A 17692-nucleotide genomic window follows, 5' to 3' on the forward strand; every position below is an offset into this window, starting at 1 on the left:
CACGTTTCTAGGCAGACAGTTTGCGCAGGCAAAGTGTGGGAGACAAGCAAAACTACATGTGGCATTCAGTTACAATAAGGAAAAACTAATTTTTACAGCAGGTGGTTTGCTGAGGGTAGACGCGCTGATATTCGGGCCGCTTTTCTGTTTATGGGAATCTTTATCGCCACTTTCCGACATTTATGAGCATTTCCCGGGATCATAACTCTGCAATCTAACTAAATGTGGCATTCGGGTAGAGTAGGAAAGGAGGGGAACACCTAACAAATTACATTTAAATCAATTCAATCTCGTTCGACAAATGCAATTAATTCTCGAGAAAGTCCGATGTTTAATACATAAAATCTAAATCAGTAAAGACAATTTCGATTCCAAGTCCCACCCCTTCAAACAGCTTACTTGTCAGATGCCTTTTCACATTGCCAGGGCCAAGAAGAAACGAGGACAAGTTTATTCTCTCATCGCTCTTCTCAATCACAGCAGTGAAAGAGTTAACATGAGAGATGACTTCACCCCGTCCACCACTCCACTGCCCCATACCCCACCAACCAAAGCCCCTTGGTCCGCTCCTCCCTTTCATCCTTTAGTCTCCTCCCTCCACACACACACACTCCTTGTCTTCCTCCTTTAAGAGCTCCCACGGCCTCAGCAGCTTCACTTGTCAGGTCCACTCTGAGTGTCCACCACTTGCATCCCTCCCGCAATGGACCTGCAACCCACTGCACACTACCGTCACATGGACCACGAGAAGCACCAAATGCTGGACCTCAACCGCCGCCTGCAGAGCTATCTGGGCCGGGTCAAGCTCCTGGAGGAGGAGAACACGATGCTGTCCCAAGAGATCCAAGCTCAGCGGTGCAGTCATCATGGAGCCTCCGTGAGGGAGAAGAGTTTGAAAGAAGATCTCCATCGGGCCAGAGCAGAGCTGGAAACGGTCTGGAGGGAGCGGGTGTACACCGAGATGGAGGTCTGCAAATTGAGTGAGGAGATCCAGATGGTAGAGCGGCACTGTCAGAAGGAGGCATTGGCTCAAGCGGAGGTCAAGGCGAAAATGGAGGTGAGCAAGAAGGAGCTGGAGGAGGAACACGGGGCTCAAAGGTGGCTCAGGGAGAGAATCAAGCAATTGGAGGAGGAAATGGATCACCTGGTTCGGAACCACGAGGCAGATGTGGCCCACTTGGAAACCATGCTGAGCCATTCGATACCACCAAGCACCACTCCAAATCTGGACCTCCTTCAGCTGGAGCAGGAGCTCAGCCAGCAGGCCTCCAGGGCATGGCATGAGACGGCGGAAGCCTACCAGGCACAGCTAGACCAACTGGAGGAGAGCCTAAGGGAGACAGCAGCCCGTTTGGGCCAGGCGGAGCACCACAAGAATGAGTACCAGGCCCATCTGAGGGCCCTGGAGAGAGACCGGCTCTCCGAAGGGGATGTTAGGAGGCAGCTGGAGGAGACAGCAGAGCAGCAAAGGGAAGAACACAGACAACACATAAACACACTTCAGGTGAAGCAACCACAATAATCTAAATGTTGTTTCATAAAGGTCGAAAGGGAGCATTTGCAAAAACTAAAGTTTTGTATTAGATTTCATTCGCATGGTGTATCTGATAAAGTGTGCATTGAGTATCCAGTAACTATATACAGGTGCATCTCAAGAAATTCAAATAGAGTGGTGCCTTGCCATACAAGTGACTTGACTTCTACAAAAACAAGACTTGATGCTGTTTAATTCCTCTCTAAGTTCAAGTTTCATATAAATCTAAACTTAAATCAATGACACATACATGTATATTTACAATAAAACAGCTTTGCCTTCTACTAGCTTAATGCTAACAGACAACGCAAATGACATAGATGGGCTAACAAATAGTATTTCTCATCGTTGTGATCACATTTGATTTTGAACACACAAGGTGCGTCAACGTGTAGACACAAAATATAACCATGCGTACATGCATATATTCTTTATCCCCCTGTAAAAAAACGAATAAGAATACAGTACTGCACTTCACTGAGTAGTTGTGAAAGTCTATCGCATTTCTGTCTTCAGTGGGGGCCGAGCAATTCATTTTTAAAATAAAATGTTTTACGGTGACTGTTTTGCTGGCCTTTTTGCCAATTTTCTACTGACTGTCAATTCAAATGACCCTCATATTCAGTTATTAAGATCACTGGAATTCCTTCAGTGGGTTTAAATGCCACACCAAGAAATTGACCCACATGTGATCAGCGGCTATGTTTATACTTCCTGTCCACAAAGTGGGCAGAGTATCCTCTTGTGCCTACTGCTGAGTCATTGCCAGCTGTCCTCTTCCTCTTCAGGAAGCCCAACGAACAATCGAATAACGCACACGGACGCCCGACTGTCTGACAATTGACCAGCAGGAGTCATCTAATCATTGAAACCAAGCGTAGGCACCCACCCCCCCTCATCTCATCTTGTCACTTGGTGTCGTGTGTACAGGAGCACTGGGAGTGCCTGGAGAAGGAGAAAGAGCATCTGTGCCATCAGCTTGATCGTTTGGTGCAGGAGAACCGAGGTCTGCTACAGCAGAAGATGTCGCTGGGCCTGGAGGTGGTCACCTACAGGTAGAAAATGAATACCTAACGGAATCCTCCAAATGCCTGAGAAGATCTCACATCCAACACAGTCAACATCCCAACAAATGCTGGGAAAAGTGGAAAGTCAACATAACTCATTTCGGCAAGCACTTTTTGGTGTGGAATTTTAGCAGTCAAATAATAAGACAAATAGCAGTCAGCGTTAGCAAAAAATATTTAGGCTTTTGATAGCAAGCAAAAAAAACAAAAAAAACATAAAATCTCCGGAAAATTCTTCTAGAACTTCTAAACTGAATTTGAGGTTAATCAGAGACACACGCTTTTGTGGCCTGTGTGTGCTGACTTCCATTTCACATGAATTTAAATGGGATTGGGTAATTCTGAACACAACAACATTCGAGGTCGTAACAGGGTGTGCACACTTGTGCAACCACATTATTAAGTCATTGACCATTCCTTCCCTTCTTGAAAATATTTGAAACAAAAACCTTTCAATTGAGTTGCACAGGTTGAGACTCACATTAATGGTGGAAAAGAGATCTCAATTGGTAATATCTGGCATTCCAACAAGGGTGTGTAAAGTTTTTATATCCACTGTATTCCCCATGCGTACTGTACATCCCCTGGATGGAAGTACGCATGAAGTCTAGGGCATCCACCCCCACCCCCCTCCTTCTCGGCCATGGACTGATACGCCAGGACTGTCTTCATGATGAGCAGACCTCGACGAAGCAGCTATGCCCTGTACACGCATACACATACACATACACAACTGGACAACCACATGCGCATACACATCCTTGTTATCACCGTCTTCATCGCTCCGATTCTTTTTCCCCCGTGACGTAGTTCGATATGCGGAGCGCAACGGTGAACGTGCAGCTGGTCATTTCGGCCGCGTTGCGGTTACACCCCGCCTTCCCATTCATCCCCTTATTACATGTTATGTCTTGTGACTTGTTGTAACTGTCATATGCTTATTTATATGCTAGGGTATTTTTTATCCTGGACTTAAATTATCCTCGGAAGAGGATAGTTCGAGCATGTTTTTTTTCCCCCTCTCCCTACCTAGCGTTTTCCTTTCTGAATTCTAATTGTAATTTCCCCATTGCGGGACAAATAAAGGATATCTTAATGTATTTTATATATCCGATGATAGACCGCTAACCAGTCCAGGGTGTATCCTGCTCTCGCGAAAAAAAAAAAAAGTCAACAACACAATAAATCAAATGGCTCACTTTTAGCAGTGGGGACCTTTACTTGATCTGCATGCCAGAGGAGGTTTGCCTTGTCACCGGTAATAGATATGACACATGTATAAAGCCAGGCCGTGTGATCAAGTGTGATCGAGTCACTCCAATCCAAACTGGATCTTCCCCAGCCAAATGACATTCAAGGCTGCAGCTGTTTGGGACTCCAAAGGGCACGTCCTTGAAGCAGCAGCCTGAGTTGCCCTGCTGTAGCCAATGACCTCAGTCCACTGTGGAGGATGAAAGTGCAACCCCCACCCTCAGTGCCCCGTCACATCATAAAATCCCCAAATCCATCATCCAACACCCCAGCCCCCCTACTTCCCCCAATGTATTGACCCACACTGCTCATACATTTATGAGCTGTGGGATTCTAGAATCACAACAGGGAACATATATATGATATTTAACACTATTTGCATATGACTCAATCATCAGACCTTTAAGATTAAGAACCCGATAAAACTGGCACACATCCAACAAACAAACAAACAAACAAACCTAAAGTAGGTCAAATACACTACAAAGACCATTTAAGGACATTCACAAAGTGTAAAATTGTGCAAGGCATGTCAAAATACTAATTTAAAAAGTTAATATTTTGAGGAAAAGCTTATATTAACCTTTTCATTTGGGGGGAAATAAATTGATCCGAGAAAACAAAATGTAAATGTGTTTTTCAGAATACAGTGATGGATTGATCGCAAATCAACTTTGCCCCTTTAAGTGAATCAGAATGCCATGAATCTGTTCCAGCTACAAACTCACTACAAACTAGAAATAATACAAATAACACATTATAATATTGTACTTTTTGAATATATACAGGGTAATATTATTAAATAGAAAATGAAGAATTAAACCTTTTTTTCTCACTTTTTTAAACTTCACTTCAATGGACATCGTGATGCTACTTCCAGGGTTCATGCAAAGGCCACCTGGGGGCAGTATATCACAGACATACTGATACAGATGGACAAACAAGGAAGGTCATAACTCCTCAGCACTGATAGATGTTCTTTGCAGAGGATAAATAATACTTGCTCGTGAGTATTGTTAAATTACAGTATCTGTCGATGTGTCGGGCCTCTTTTATCTCATGGCACGACAATTTATTTAGTGAGTTTATCACTTTTAAATATGCAGACAAATAAATAAAATAAATAAAATAATTTGGTTTTGTGGGCGGCCCGGTAGTCCAGTGGTTAGCACGTCGGCTTCACAGTGCAGAGGTACCGGGTTCGATTCCAGCTCCGGCCTCCCTGTGTGGAGTTTGCATGTTCTCCTCGGGCCTGCGTGGGTTTTCTCCGGGTGCTCCGGTTTCCTCCCACATTCCAAAAGTCAGCATGGCAGGCTGATTGAACACTCTAAATTGTCCCTAGGTGTGAGTGTGAGTGCGAATGGTTGTTCGTCTCTCTGTGCCCTGCGATTGGCTGGCAACCGATTCAGGGTGTCCCCCGCCTACAGCCCGGAGACGGCTGGGATGGGCTCTAGCACCCCCCGCGACCCTAGTGAGGATCAAGCGGTACGGAAGATGAATGAATGAATTTGGTTTTGTTTTAATTAAAATAGAAATATACCACAGTTTGCATCGCAGTTACTCATGAGGACCCTTTTAGAGTGTTTGTGTGTGTGCGTGCACATGTGTCATCAATAGCAGGAGCCTTTCCTTCATTACCATAACAACGACTGCACACTCTCGTCTTTCCGTCCTCCACCCTGGCAGAGCTTCTTGTGTCCTGAGCATGTTTTTTATTCTGCTGTCTTTGCAGAGCTCTGCTGGATGGCGAGAGCCTGCGGCGAGATGATGTCTCTCTTCTGAAAGACTCCAGAAACATTACACTGAAAGGTACAAATGCCAGGATGTCATCATCACATGCATGTCTACAGCAGGATCTAAGTGGACGGTGTTTTCATAAAATTAAGAGTGAATAGCAAGACTACAATATCCTGTCTTATTTTTTATTTTTACATTTTTTAAAAGTTATTTACAACATTTTTCCTGTCACTGTTTGGCTGGGACAAGTCAAATGGTTGTGTCTTAGTACAGCATCCATTGTGACCTCATTATTTGGCAGCATTAATTAAGTAAAGTGCTACATAAAGATGTACTTTGACAATGAAATCTCGACTTGTGAGAGCCCAAATGCAAAATCATCCCGACCATTATATCAATTGAACTAATAGCCCTTCACTTCAAGATCCTCCATTTTATTCAAATTCGGGCGTTCATGTGGGGGTTGGTTGTAATCCAAGAAGCAGCAGAGGACATTCATGAAACAGGAGGCACCACATGGCCTCTTGGCTTTACCGTAAGAAAGGAAATGGCGATCAATAGTGTCCATTAGGGTGGGGGCTCTGTAGAGGAGCTGGCTTTTAATGATAGCTCACATCCATGGAATTGAGCTGGACAGCAATGCAATTACATCTTCGTTGTAAGGTATTATTTTATTTATTTAAGAGCAACATAGTCCGTCGTACATTGACTGCATCTTCTCTCCCACAGACATGCCTGTGAAGCCTTCACGAGGGAGTTACCAACTACCCGCTCGCTGTAACACCCTCGTGTCAGTCAGGAGAGCACCGATAACTTCAACAACGCCCTTGAGGAGCAAGCCCGTAACCATCAGCCAAGCTCGCAAGGGTGAAGAAACAGCAACAATGGTGGCGAAGCAAGAAAGTCCTTATCCCAAAATACTGAATGATGCAGCAGTGGAAAAGTTCAGAGCACAGGAAGTGGACGAGAAAGTAACATATGCAGAGCCTCTATCTTCTCCTGTTGGGGATGAACATGAGCAACATCCTGCTGAACGTGTAGAAGAGGAATATGGTGGGAAAAGCGAGGATAAAGCGTCTTTCGGCTTTCAGGTCCAGTCAGGATCACCAGTGAGTGAAGGGCTAGAGTCAAAAATCATAGAAGAGAAGAATATGATCAGTCACTGCCAATCAAGCACCCAGGAACCAAAATCAGAACTTCTGGGAATGACAGCGAAAACCTTCAGTTCCTCGGCTCCATGGAATCAGGAACAGCAGCCATCGTTTCCTGTGGAGGAAAGAGCAGGTAATGGCTTTCAACTGCAGCCGGTAGGTCTGCCACTCACTACGGAGATTACCGAGTACCAATCAAGCGCCCAGGAACCTACATCAGACCTTCTGGGCACGACAGAGAAGACATTCAGTTCCACAGCTGGAAATGATCAGAAACAGTCACCATGTGTTTTGGAGGAAAAAGCAACTGTCGCCTTTGAGATTCAGTCTGAAGCTCCAACACGCACTGAGGAGATCCATCAGCAGCCATCTGGCACTCAGGAAGTGGACAATCTGGGAATAACAGAGGAGACCATCAGTTCCTCGGCTGTATACAAACAGGAACTGACGTCTTGTGTCCCGGTGGAGGAAGAAGCAGCTGTCGGCTTCCAGCTCCAGTCAGAAGCTCAACTTCTCCCGAAAGAGATCACTCCGCACCACTTAAGCACCCACAAATCAAAAACAGAACTTCTGACAATGACAGAGGAGATCTTCAGTTTTGCTGCAAGAGCTGCGGTTGAGCCATGCACGGTGGAAGATGAGCAGGAGCAAAGGTCAAGTTCTGGAACAGAAGCATTACTGGAAACCACCCTGGAATCCAGGACCAGCAGTCTGTCTTCTGAAAATGAGTTCAACCCCATCGATGTGAGTGAGATCAAACAGGAAATAAGCTACTCCACCTTGGGCACGACTGCGACAGAAGCAGTAGACATGTTGTATCCGGATGGAGAAGAGATGGACACATGGGACAGCGTGATAGAAAAGAAGATCCATGTTGAGTCAAGTGAACCCAAACCAGAAGCAGAAAGTCAGTTTGCGGAACCAGAGGAGGACATCTTAACAAGAAGGTCTGAGCTAAGTAGAGGAGAAATGAAGAAGCAAGATGATGAGATGTGGCTTCAACGTGAAGAAAGTTCTCAACCTTCTGACGATAAAGACTTAAATGAAGAGGACGAGGACTCCCAAAATGTCTCGGTGTCATGGCGAACAGAGCTAGAGAGTGACAGCTATGCTCAAGAGAACACACTGGCGGATGTGCGTCCACTCATCCGGTACACCAGTGATGAGACGGATGCCAACACACAAGCGTCACATGTGGACGAGAGTGAGTCCAGTGACGGTGAGCAAGACGGACAGACCGGAGAGGTAGGTGAACCTGCCTGGAGTAAAAGCAAGGCCAAAAACTTTGGAACCATGGAGGATCTTTGTGAGGAAGTACATGAAGTGCTGGTAGAAAATGACATAAAATATTCTCAGGACGCTTCTGGATTGGAAAAATCAACCTTGAAAATCAGTGAGGACCTTTTGCATGAAGAAGTACCGGTAGCTGTCAATGATGTGGAGCTCGAGACGAATCGACTTGTGGAGCAGGAATTGGAAAACCTTTCCATTGATAGCTACGCTTGCCACTTTGCTGAAGAGGCAGCCAATGAGAGCCAAGCAGTGCTTCCTGAGGATGAGGCTCAAAGGAAAGTAATCCTGAAACAAGAAGCCATGACGAACATCCAAGTGACACACAACCTGGACTCCGGGGATTCTATACAGCCTCAGAGGTGGCAGGAGATGGAAGAGGAGGAGATCCACGATGGAATGATGACAAAGAAACAAGAAGCAATCCCACAATCTGATGTCCAAGTGGAAAGCAACCTGGATCTTAGGGATTCTGTTCAGCCTCAGACTCTGAAGGAGGAGGAAGTAGTGGAGGTCCAGGATAGAATGATGAAGATGGGAGAAGAACTCATCAAGGAAATTGAACTCAAAATGGAAAGCAACCAGGTTCTAAGGGATTCTGCGCAGCCTCAGCTGGACTCTCCGAACGATGATGCCAAAGGAAAGGTGGAAGAGCGTGAGGTCCAAGATCGTATAATGACCACAGAACAAGAAGTCATCATGGAATCTGACACCCAAGTGGAATGTAACCAGGATATCAGGAATTTGGTCTCACCTCAGTTGGACACTATGGATCATGAGAAGAAGGTCCAGGACGAAATGATGACCATGGAATATGAAGAGGCTGGCATAGGGATCCTGCCATCCGGCATGGATTCTGATGTCCAAGTAGAAGATGATCAGGACCGTCAGGACTCTATCTCACCTCAGTTGGACACTCCAGATGATGACGAGGAAAAAGGGATGGAAGAGAATGAGGTCCAGGAAGAATTGACAGCAAAGGAACAAGAAACAATCCCAGAATCTGATGCCCAAGTGGAAAGCAAACTGGACCTTAGGGATTCTGTGCAGCCTCAAACATTGGGGGAGGTGGAAGAGGTGGAGGTCCAGGATGGAATGATGAAGATGGGAGAAGAATTCATCAAGGAAACTGAACTCAAAGTGCAGTGTGACCAGGTCCATGGGGATTCCATGCAGACTCAGTTGGACTCTGCAACTGAGGATGCCAAGGAAAAGGTGGAAGAGAGGGAGGTCCAAGAACAAATAATCACCCTGGAACAAGAAGTTATCATAGAATCTGCCATTCAAGTGGAACATAACCAGGACTTCATGAGTTTGGTCCCGCCTCAGATGGACACTATGGAGGATGAGGAGAGGGACCAGGATGAAATAATGAGAGTAAAACAAGAAGAGGCCGGCAAAGGGAAGTTGCCATCCTGCATGAAATCTGATGTTCAAGGAGAAAATAATAATCTGGACCTTGAGGACTCAAGCACGCCTCAGTTGGAGACTCCAGATGATGATGAGAAAAAAGGGATGGAAGAGAAGGAGGTTCAGCATGGAACGCTGGGCCAAGAGGAGGCACAGCAAGTGCCCTTGCTTTCATGTACAGAATCTGATGTCCTAATGGAAAGCAATCTGGACTTGGCACCATATCATTCAGAGTCTCCTGGTGATGAAGAGAAAGTTCAGGTTGAAATAACGACCATGGAACAAGTAGAGGCTGAGCAATTGAATTCGCCATCCGACATGGATCCTGATGTACAAGTAGAAGGCAATCTGGACATCAGTGATTTCATCCCCCCTCAGGTGGACTCACCGGATGACCATGTGAAGGAGGTCCAAGATGAAATATTGAAACAAGAGGAAGCACAGAAAGTGTACCCGCTGTCCTGCATGGAATCTGAAGTCCAAGTGGAACGCAGTCTGAACTTGGTGCAGCCTCAGTGGGACACTCCAGATGATGGAGAGAAAGTCCAGGATGAAATAATGACCACGGAACAAGAAGTTAGCAAGGAATCTGCCGTCCAAGTAGAACATAAGCAGGACATCATGAGTTTGGTCCCGCCTCAGATAGAGACTATGGATGATAAGGAGAAGGTTGAGAATGAAATAATGAGTGTAGAACTCAAAGAGGCCGACAAAGGGAAGTTGCCATCCTGCATGGATCCTGATGTCCAAATAGATGATGATCTGGACCCTGAGGACTCGATCCCGGCTCAGTTGGACACTCCAGATGACGACGAGAAAATAGGGATAGAAGAGAAGGAGGTTCAGCATGTAACGCTGGGACAAGAGGAGACAGAGAAAGTGCCCTTGCTTTCCTGTACAGAATCGGATGTCCAAGTGGAACACAATCTGAACTTGGTGCAGCCTCAGTTGGACTCTCCAGATGATGAAGAAAAAGTCCAGGATGAAATAATGCCCACAGAACAAGAAGAGGCTGACAAAGTGAGCTTGCCATCCTACATGGATCCTGATGCCCCAGCAGAAGGCAATCTGGACCTCAGTGATTTCATCCCTCCTCAGGTGGACTCACCGGATGACAATGTGAAGGAGGTCCGAGATGAAAGATTGAAACAAGAAGAAGCACATAAAGTGTACCTGCAGTCCTGCATGGAAGTCCAAGTGGAACGCAGTCTGAACTTGGTGCAGCCTCAGTGGGACTCTCCAGATGATGGAGAGAAAGTTCAGGATGAAATAATGACCACGGAACAAGAAGAAGCCAACATGCTGAACATGCCATCCTGCGTGGATCCTGATGCCCAAGTAGAAGACAATTTGGACCTCAGGGAGTTTGTCCTACCTCAATTGGACTCTCCAGATGACTATTTGGAAGGAGTTCTGGATATAACCTTGAAACATCAAGATGCTGTCAAGAGAAACTTACCAGTCAGCGGAAATCTCCAAGATGAAGACAAGCTGAGACAAGATATTCAACATTCCCTAGAAGCTCCAGAGAAAAGAAAGGATGAGTTTGACTCTCATGTTTTCATGGTGACGCATGCTGAGGAAACCTTTCGCGAGGTCCTTAGTGGGCTCGACTTTTTAGAAGAAGATGAAGAAGAGCTTCTGGAGAAGCCACAGTGTGAATCTCAAAATCAAAAAGGTCTCCTCCAGCAGTATACTTATTCTGTGGGAGAAGACGATGCCAGCATTCTGCCAGACAAATGGAACATCCTGGAGGACACGAGTGAGGACGTTGACACCAGACATTCAAAAGATGAAGCAGAATCTGTTGTGAGTCATCTTCGTGATGAAGTTGGTGATGGTGAATGTGCCGCCACATTTGGCGAGAAACCCGTTGAGATTTTCCTGAAGACTGCACCCGAAGAATCTGTCATCTTTGCCATGAAGGACTCCTTGTCGGAATTCCAGAAAACCAGTGACAAAGTTAAGCAGAACCTCTGGGCTGCCCTTCCAGCTGACAAATGGAATGTCCCGGAGAGCGCCAGCGAGGACGTTAACATCAGACATCCAAAAAATGAAGAAGAATGTGGTCAGACTCATGGTGATGAAGAAGCAGGCGAGGGCGAGGGCGCCCCCAAATTTGATGAGAAACCTATTGCGATCTCCCCGGGGACTGCAACAGAGGAAAGCATCTTTGCTGTGAAGGACTCCTTGACTGAATTCTGCAAAACAAATGTCAAAGACAAGCGGGACTTGTGGGCGTCATCCATGGAAGTGGCCGCCGCTTATGGATCAGATGACATCCCCGCAGTAATGTCTGGGATTCACGACATGGAGTTTGGTCGTGAGTTGGACTGGGGGAAGGCAGTCAATGGGAGTTCTGCCCGTGATTGCGCCGCTAAGAAGGAGGCGCATGTGACCGGGGTGTCAGTGCATTCTGAGGAATCGGAAGTTGAGGCCGAATCCTGGTCATCTGGGGATGAATAATCTGGCGTTTCTGAAAATGTAGCATTTCAGAGAAGGACCGCAGGAAATCACCAATAATAGTTGGTGTGAGAGTTCGGAGAAGACAGAATACATGCCTGTGAAAATGGATGAACGATTTCTTCCAATGTGTTGCTGCTCTGTGTGTGTTAAAATAGCAGTTGTTTTAAGGTTTATGATGACCATAACATCTGTGCTCATTTCCGTTAGCCTCTGCATAGCGTTCCGAATTTTATGGTAGCGGTAAGCTAGCAGGCTTTCGTCAGACAGAATGAAATGTTTTTGGTTGACTATTTTTGTGTTTACGGTTACAATGTTTGATACGATGTTGCTTCATGCGCTGGTTTTGCAGAAAGCTAACAACTGAGAGTGACAGAGAAGCATCTTAAACTAGTCTCGAATGTTTTTCAAAGAGTTTAAACTGAACATGTGTGTGGTAGGGGTTAACCTATATAGCAAACGTTTAACCTAAGGCATCCCCGCAAATTGACGCCCCCCCCCCCCCCCAAAAAAAAACAGTTCGCTTGCCACGGCCACCGCTTTGCTGGATGTTTGCAGCATCTCCTCTTTCCTTCCGTGCTAATCTTGGTCTTTCAGGCCTCTGAGTGGAAGGTGAACCATTGATCAGCTCTTATTGATCCAATTGAGCTGGTCACGTTTCACTTCTTTGCAGTGATCAATAAGACCAGATCATGCTAATGACCGATTGACTATTGTCATGGAAAAAAAAAATGGGGACAATATATGTGTTTTTTTTTTTTTACCAACAAATCTGTCTTGCTGTTTGTTTTGCTTGAACGATTGATCGACTGATTTGACTGTTTAGTTAGCAGTACATTCAAATCTAATAAACTTGATGACAAGATACTCGGTGTGTTCTTTTGTCTTATCGTAATTAATTAGCATTCTATTCATTCATTCATTCATTCATCTTCCGAGCCGCTTGATCCTCACTAGGGTCGCGGGGGGTGCTGGAGCCTATCCCAGCTGTCTTCGGGCAGTAGGCCAATCGCAGGGCACACAGAAACGAACAACCATTCGCACTCACACTCACACCCAGGGACAATTTAGAGTGTTTAATCAGCCTGCCACGCATGTTTTTGGAATGTGGGAGGAAACCGGAGCACCCGGAGAAAACCCACGCAGGCCCGGGAAGAACATGCAAACTCCACACAGGGAGGCCGGAGCTGGAATCAAACCCGGTACCTCTGCACTGTGAAGCCGACGTGCTAACCACTGGACTACCGGGCCGCCACTAATTAGCATTCTAGTACAACACATTTTATTGAGGGTTAGCTCAGACTTACTGAAAATGTGCCCCCCCCACTCATAAATGTGTCTTAATACAGTACACTTATTATTATTCATGTTGTTGTCAACATAGTGAGCATTTTTACATTGAATTTTCTGCCCATCCATTTTTCAAACCGCTTATCGATATTTCGTAAGGCGCAACTTGACAGACATGAGACAAACATGCTTATGGTGGCTGACCAGTTGGCCTTTTTATCACTTGATGGGAGTTACGGTTAGTAATTTGAAGTGATGAACATTTTTAAAAACAATTTCAACCCTTTCATGATGCAGCCTGTAACCTGATAACATGATAAGATGTCCACTGAAGTAACGGCTGTTTCTTAAGGGTTAATATTTCTACGTTAATAAAATGAAATAAAGAATTGGTCAAAATGTTGGTCAATATTCTGCTAAAAATGATTTGAGATAATTTACGGCGGATCTCTGTGTTTTTTTGTAGATTTTGGGGTGTGATTTTGGACAAATAATACTATATAATAATAAGTACTTTTTTTATGTGTCAGAGAAGCAAAGGAACATTTCGGGGAAGCGGGGTTGGTAAAAACTGCCCAAAAAAGAGCAAGCAACCCTGACCTTGCCTATTTGACTTCTTACCCGCCCAAAATAAAAAGCACCAATAGCCCCCACCTCATCCTCCTCTTCATCATCATTCATTATTAGCCCAGTGAACAATGGTAGCTCACCTCCTCCTCCTCACTGCCTACATGTGTCCAATAACAGGAAGGAAAAAGGCCCAGTCAATGCATGACTTTTCCTGTTCAATTGAACAATGGATATTTGAATGAATGTCATTTGACACCGACTGTATTTCATCTGATACGCTTATCCTCACGAGGGTCGCAGGCATGCTGGAGACCATCCCAGCTGTCTTTGGGCAGGAGACGGGGTTTACCCTGAACTGGTTGCCAGCCAATTGCAGGGTGCACATAGACAAACAACCATTCGCGCTTGCAATCTCACCCAGGGACAATTTAGAGTGTTCACTCAACATACCTTGCACGTTTTTGGAATGTAGGAGGAAACCAGAGTACCCAGAGAAAACCCACGGAGGCACGGGAACAACATGCAAACGCACGGGAAGGCTGGAGCCTAGAATCGAACAATGCACCTCTTCAATGTGAGGCAGACCTGCTAACCAGTCGACCACCATGCCGCAACCTGAAACAATACTTGATTATAAATATTTATCCGTAATCAGGTAAACTTTTGGTAGGAAACAGTCAAAGAACTGTATTCTTTGACTGTTTCCTACCAAAAGTTTACATGCCAAACGACGTTAAAATCCCATATGGACACTTTTATTGACAAAAACATATAGCGGTGTTACAACTTTCATTCAATCTAATAGCCTAGCAGCACATGGTAACTTTAAAATAGATGCTACATGCAAAAATGGCCAGTTTTAAAATTGTGTGCCTTCACTGGATGAACCAAGCTTTTGACTTCTTTCTGTTGTTAGCGTTAGCATGTTAGCATCACACATGCTACCAGGATTAACCAAGATTTTGACTTCTTTGTGTTGTTAGCGTTAGCATGTTATCATCACCTATGCGACCAGAGTTTATACACTATTCACAAACTAAGTGAGTCTAATATAGTATACCCAAGGTTTTGTGGGTAATTTTGTTTTAAAATGATAATTCTGAGGCATTAGAAGTCAGAAAAAGCTAAATAAGATTGACATTGAGGGCAGGCGTCAGGGTTGCTATGTAGACATGTAGTTGCAGTGAATGACCAATTATTTCATCATCTTGTATGACTGTTTTAAAAATAGGCGAGGTTGCGCGGCGGCATGCAATCAAAGTTTGGTTTGTTTTGGCGACAGCTGCACATGACTCTGCTGAGCCTTCACAATGTTTATCCTCTATGACAAATGCTTCAGTTCAACCTTGCCGGAATTCTTATTTTTTTTTAGCTGTTCTCTATCACGAAAAGGAAGATTAGTTTGTGAATGTTGTCTGCTGTTTTTGGTAGGACTCATACTGGATAGGGTAAAAAAATAAAAAATAAAAATTGCCGGTTTCGTGGAACCCATTTGTCCCTGTAACACAAGCTGTGGAATTTGCTCCACACGGCTGCTGCGAACCAAGATGGCCACTTCATGTTCAATTTAGCGGTCCTCAACAAAATGGCCGACTTCCTGTTCAGTTTCAGGCATGATACTTTTTTGTACACACTTTTATGATATATATGGCCATCTAATTTTGTGTTGGTCATTGAAATGGTACATGGGGCACATTTTTGTCACGAAAAGCTACTATTGTGGGGTTGTTCATATCTACATCAGGATACACATACAATGGGCCATATAGACAGTCGCCCGAAACACAATGAGGGCTGATGGCATGAAAGGAAGGAGGTCTATGCTTGACTGGGCGAGGCTTTCATCGAATCACATAACTACGTGTGTGTGGGTGTGTGTGTGGCAGCAGATGCCCACTGTCATCTAATCAGTAGGGGGAAATTGAATTAGCAAGATCCCAGACAGTGGGGCGAGCCCACACACACACACACACACACACACACACACACACACACACACACACACACACACACACTCACAAAAATGAAAACTAAATCATGATATTTCTCCAGTGTCATTTAGCTTTTTTTTTTAGCATGCTATTGCTAAAAGCAAATGGATGTGAATGTTCTCATGCCAGTGATTAAGCTGAAATGAATTTCAAGACAAGCCTGTTGTCTGTTGAAGTGTCTGTGTGTGTGTGTGCATGTGTGTGTGTACACGTGTGCGTCTGGGGCATGACGTCAATCAGGCAGCTGACACGAACAGATGACAGCTTGTTATGTTAGTGAGTAAATGGATTGCATTTACATGGTGCTTTAAAAGGGTTAAACTACAGCAAACACCTTTCCGACACCTATCGGCAGAAGGATTATGCGTCTTGCCAAAGGACACTTTGAAAGTCAGAGTTGGGATTCCAAGCGGCAACCCTTTGGCATGGACGTATATTTGATAATGTCTCTCTCTCTCGAAACAGTAGCAAACATGCCTCCGTGGCTTTTGATGACTGGACGACTCCCATTACCAACTGAGATACAGTTGCCATAGTAAGGTGGTACAAATAATTTGTTTCTGTATTTGAGTATATTTTTCAGGTATTTGAAAAAAAATGTTGACCACTTTTTATTGTATTGAATGAAATTGACAGTAAAAGTAAATATTGAGTTGAATCGATACCGGTATTTGAACCAATCTTTCTGTACTTCAAGTATCCATACTTCTACTAAGTACACAATGTGAGTACTTTGACCACTTTTTAATTACCATGTTGAGACTTCACTGATATTAAGTACAACTTTTTTTTTGTTACCGTTTAAAGACAGCAGAAGAAAGCAAAGAGAAAAGAGTGACAAGGTGTGGTGTAGGTCAACTTGTCTATTTAATATATAAAATACGGTAAAACACACAAAAAGGGGAGCGAGGGTGTGGGGCGCAAGAAGAGGGGGAGCATCGGATACTTTGGTACAATAACAAACACTTTTTTTTGTAAAAGCAGTATAGATTTCGAAATAACATCAGTGCATACTTTTATTTATGAAAATATACACAAATTGTATATCATTCTAAAAAAAAAAGTCTCTTTACAACAAAAAAGCAGACTAGCCCAACACAATATATTAGCTATCTTTTATTTTATATTTTTTTCTTCATTTTTTTTCTTTGAATATATTTAAGTGTGACGACGGTGTGTTGATTTGACATTTTATTCCCCTTTGCTCTTGATCCATGCAGCAGTGACATCCTCGCTCACTTGTGCATTGAAAAACCGTGCGACGTTTATTGATAACACAACAACAACAAAAGGAATCCCCAAGCACTCAAAAAGATATAGAATATTCATCAAATAAAAACTAAGCTACACAAAAAGTCTTCATCACATTGATGACCTCATCATGATGATTATAATTTATATTCATAATAATAATAGTAACATCACCATAAAAAAACAGACTTGTCACCAACACGAATGAACACCGGAGAGCGAGCATTTTAGCTTTGGTGGCCGGCGTGTGGAAATACGTTTGAATGGTAATTCCTTGATACCCTTCCTCGAGGTCCATGTACTAGCACTAGTTTGTCCTAACTAGTAAAATAACTCGACTGAGGTAGAACTACTGTATCTTACTAATTACTGTATGTTTTGACTACTAACGCCGCTTTTAAGATATTAGCATTACAGTGCACTCCGCTTAATAGAACACCATTGGGCCGAAGCGCTTCTGTTCTACTAAGCGGAGTTTCTATTAACCGGAGACACTTTATTAGGTACACCTTCAGACACGTCGACGACCAAGTTATGCACGCAGAAAAACCCCTGCTGACGAGTTAGAAGAGATATTTCGACTGTGGACGTCCATATCTTTAATCAACCAACAAAACAACAACTTTAATCAACTTCAGTCAAACATCTCAAATCACGAGAAAAATTTCGTTACTTTTGTCTGGAAAC

The 17692-nt window shown here is 44.2% G+C and overlaps 1 protein-coding gene across 4 annotated transcripts; it reads left to right on the forward strand.

The window, feature by feature from the left end:
* The first annotated feature begins 601 nt into the window (after positions 1-601).
* Positions 602-12770, forward strand: nes (nestin). 4 transcript variants are annotated; one of them, XM_052066461.1, is made up of 5 exons: positions 602-1504; positions 2465-2589; positions 5585-5661; positions 6319-9818; positions 10539-12770. In XM_052066461.1, the coding sequence occupies exons 1-5, from the start codon at positions 704-706 to the stop codon at positions 11904-11906; spliced, it is 5871 nt and encodes a 1956-aa protein (XP_051922421.1). In that variant the 5' UTR covers positions 602-703; the 3' UTR covers positions 11907-12770. The 4 variants fall into 4 exon arrangements, with proteins under 4 accessions (XP_051922421.1, XP_051922419.1, XP_051922420.1 ...); XM_052066459.1 differs by having other exon boundaries at positions 603-1504; positions 6319-9951; positions 10666-12770; XM_052066460.1 differs by having other exon boundaries at positions 603-1504; positions 6319-9488; positions 10209-12770.
* The last annotated feature ends 4922 nt before the right edge of the window (positions 12771-17692 follow it).

This window comes from Hippocampus zosterae, chromosome 5 (assembly GCF_025434085.1).
Source record: "Hippocampus zosterae strain Florida chromosome 5, ASM2543408v3, whole genome shotgun sequence".
Classification (NCBI taxonomy): Eukaryota; Metazoa; Chordata; class Actinopteri; order Syngnathiformes; family Syngnathidae; genus Hippocampus; species Hippocampus zosterae.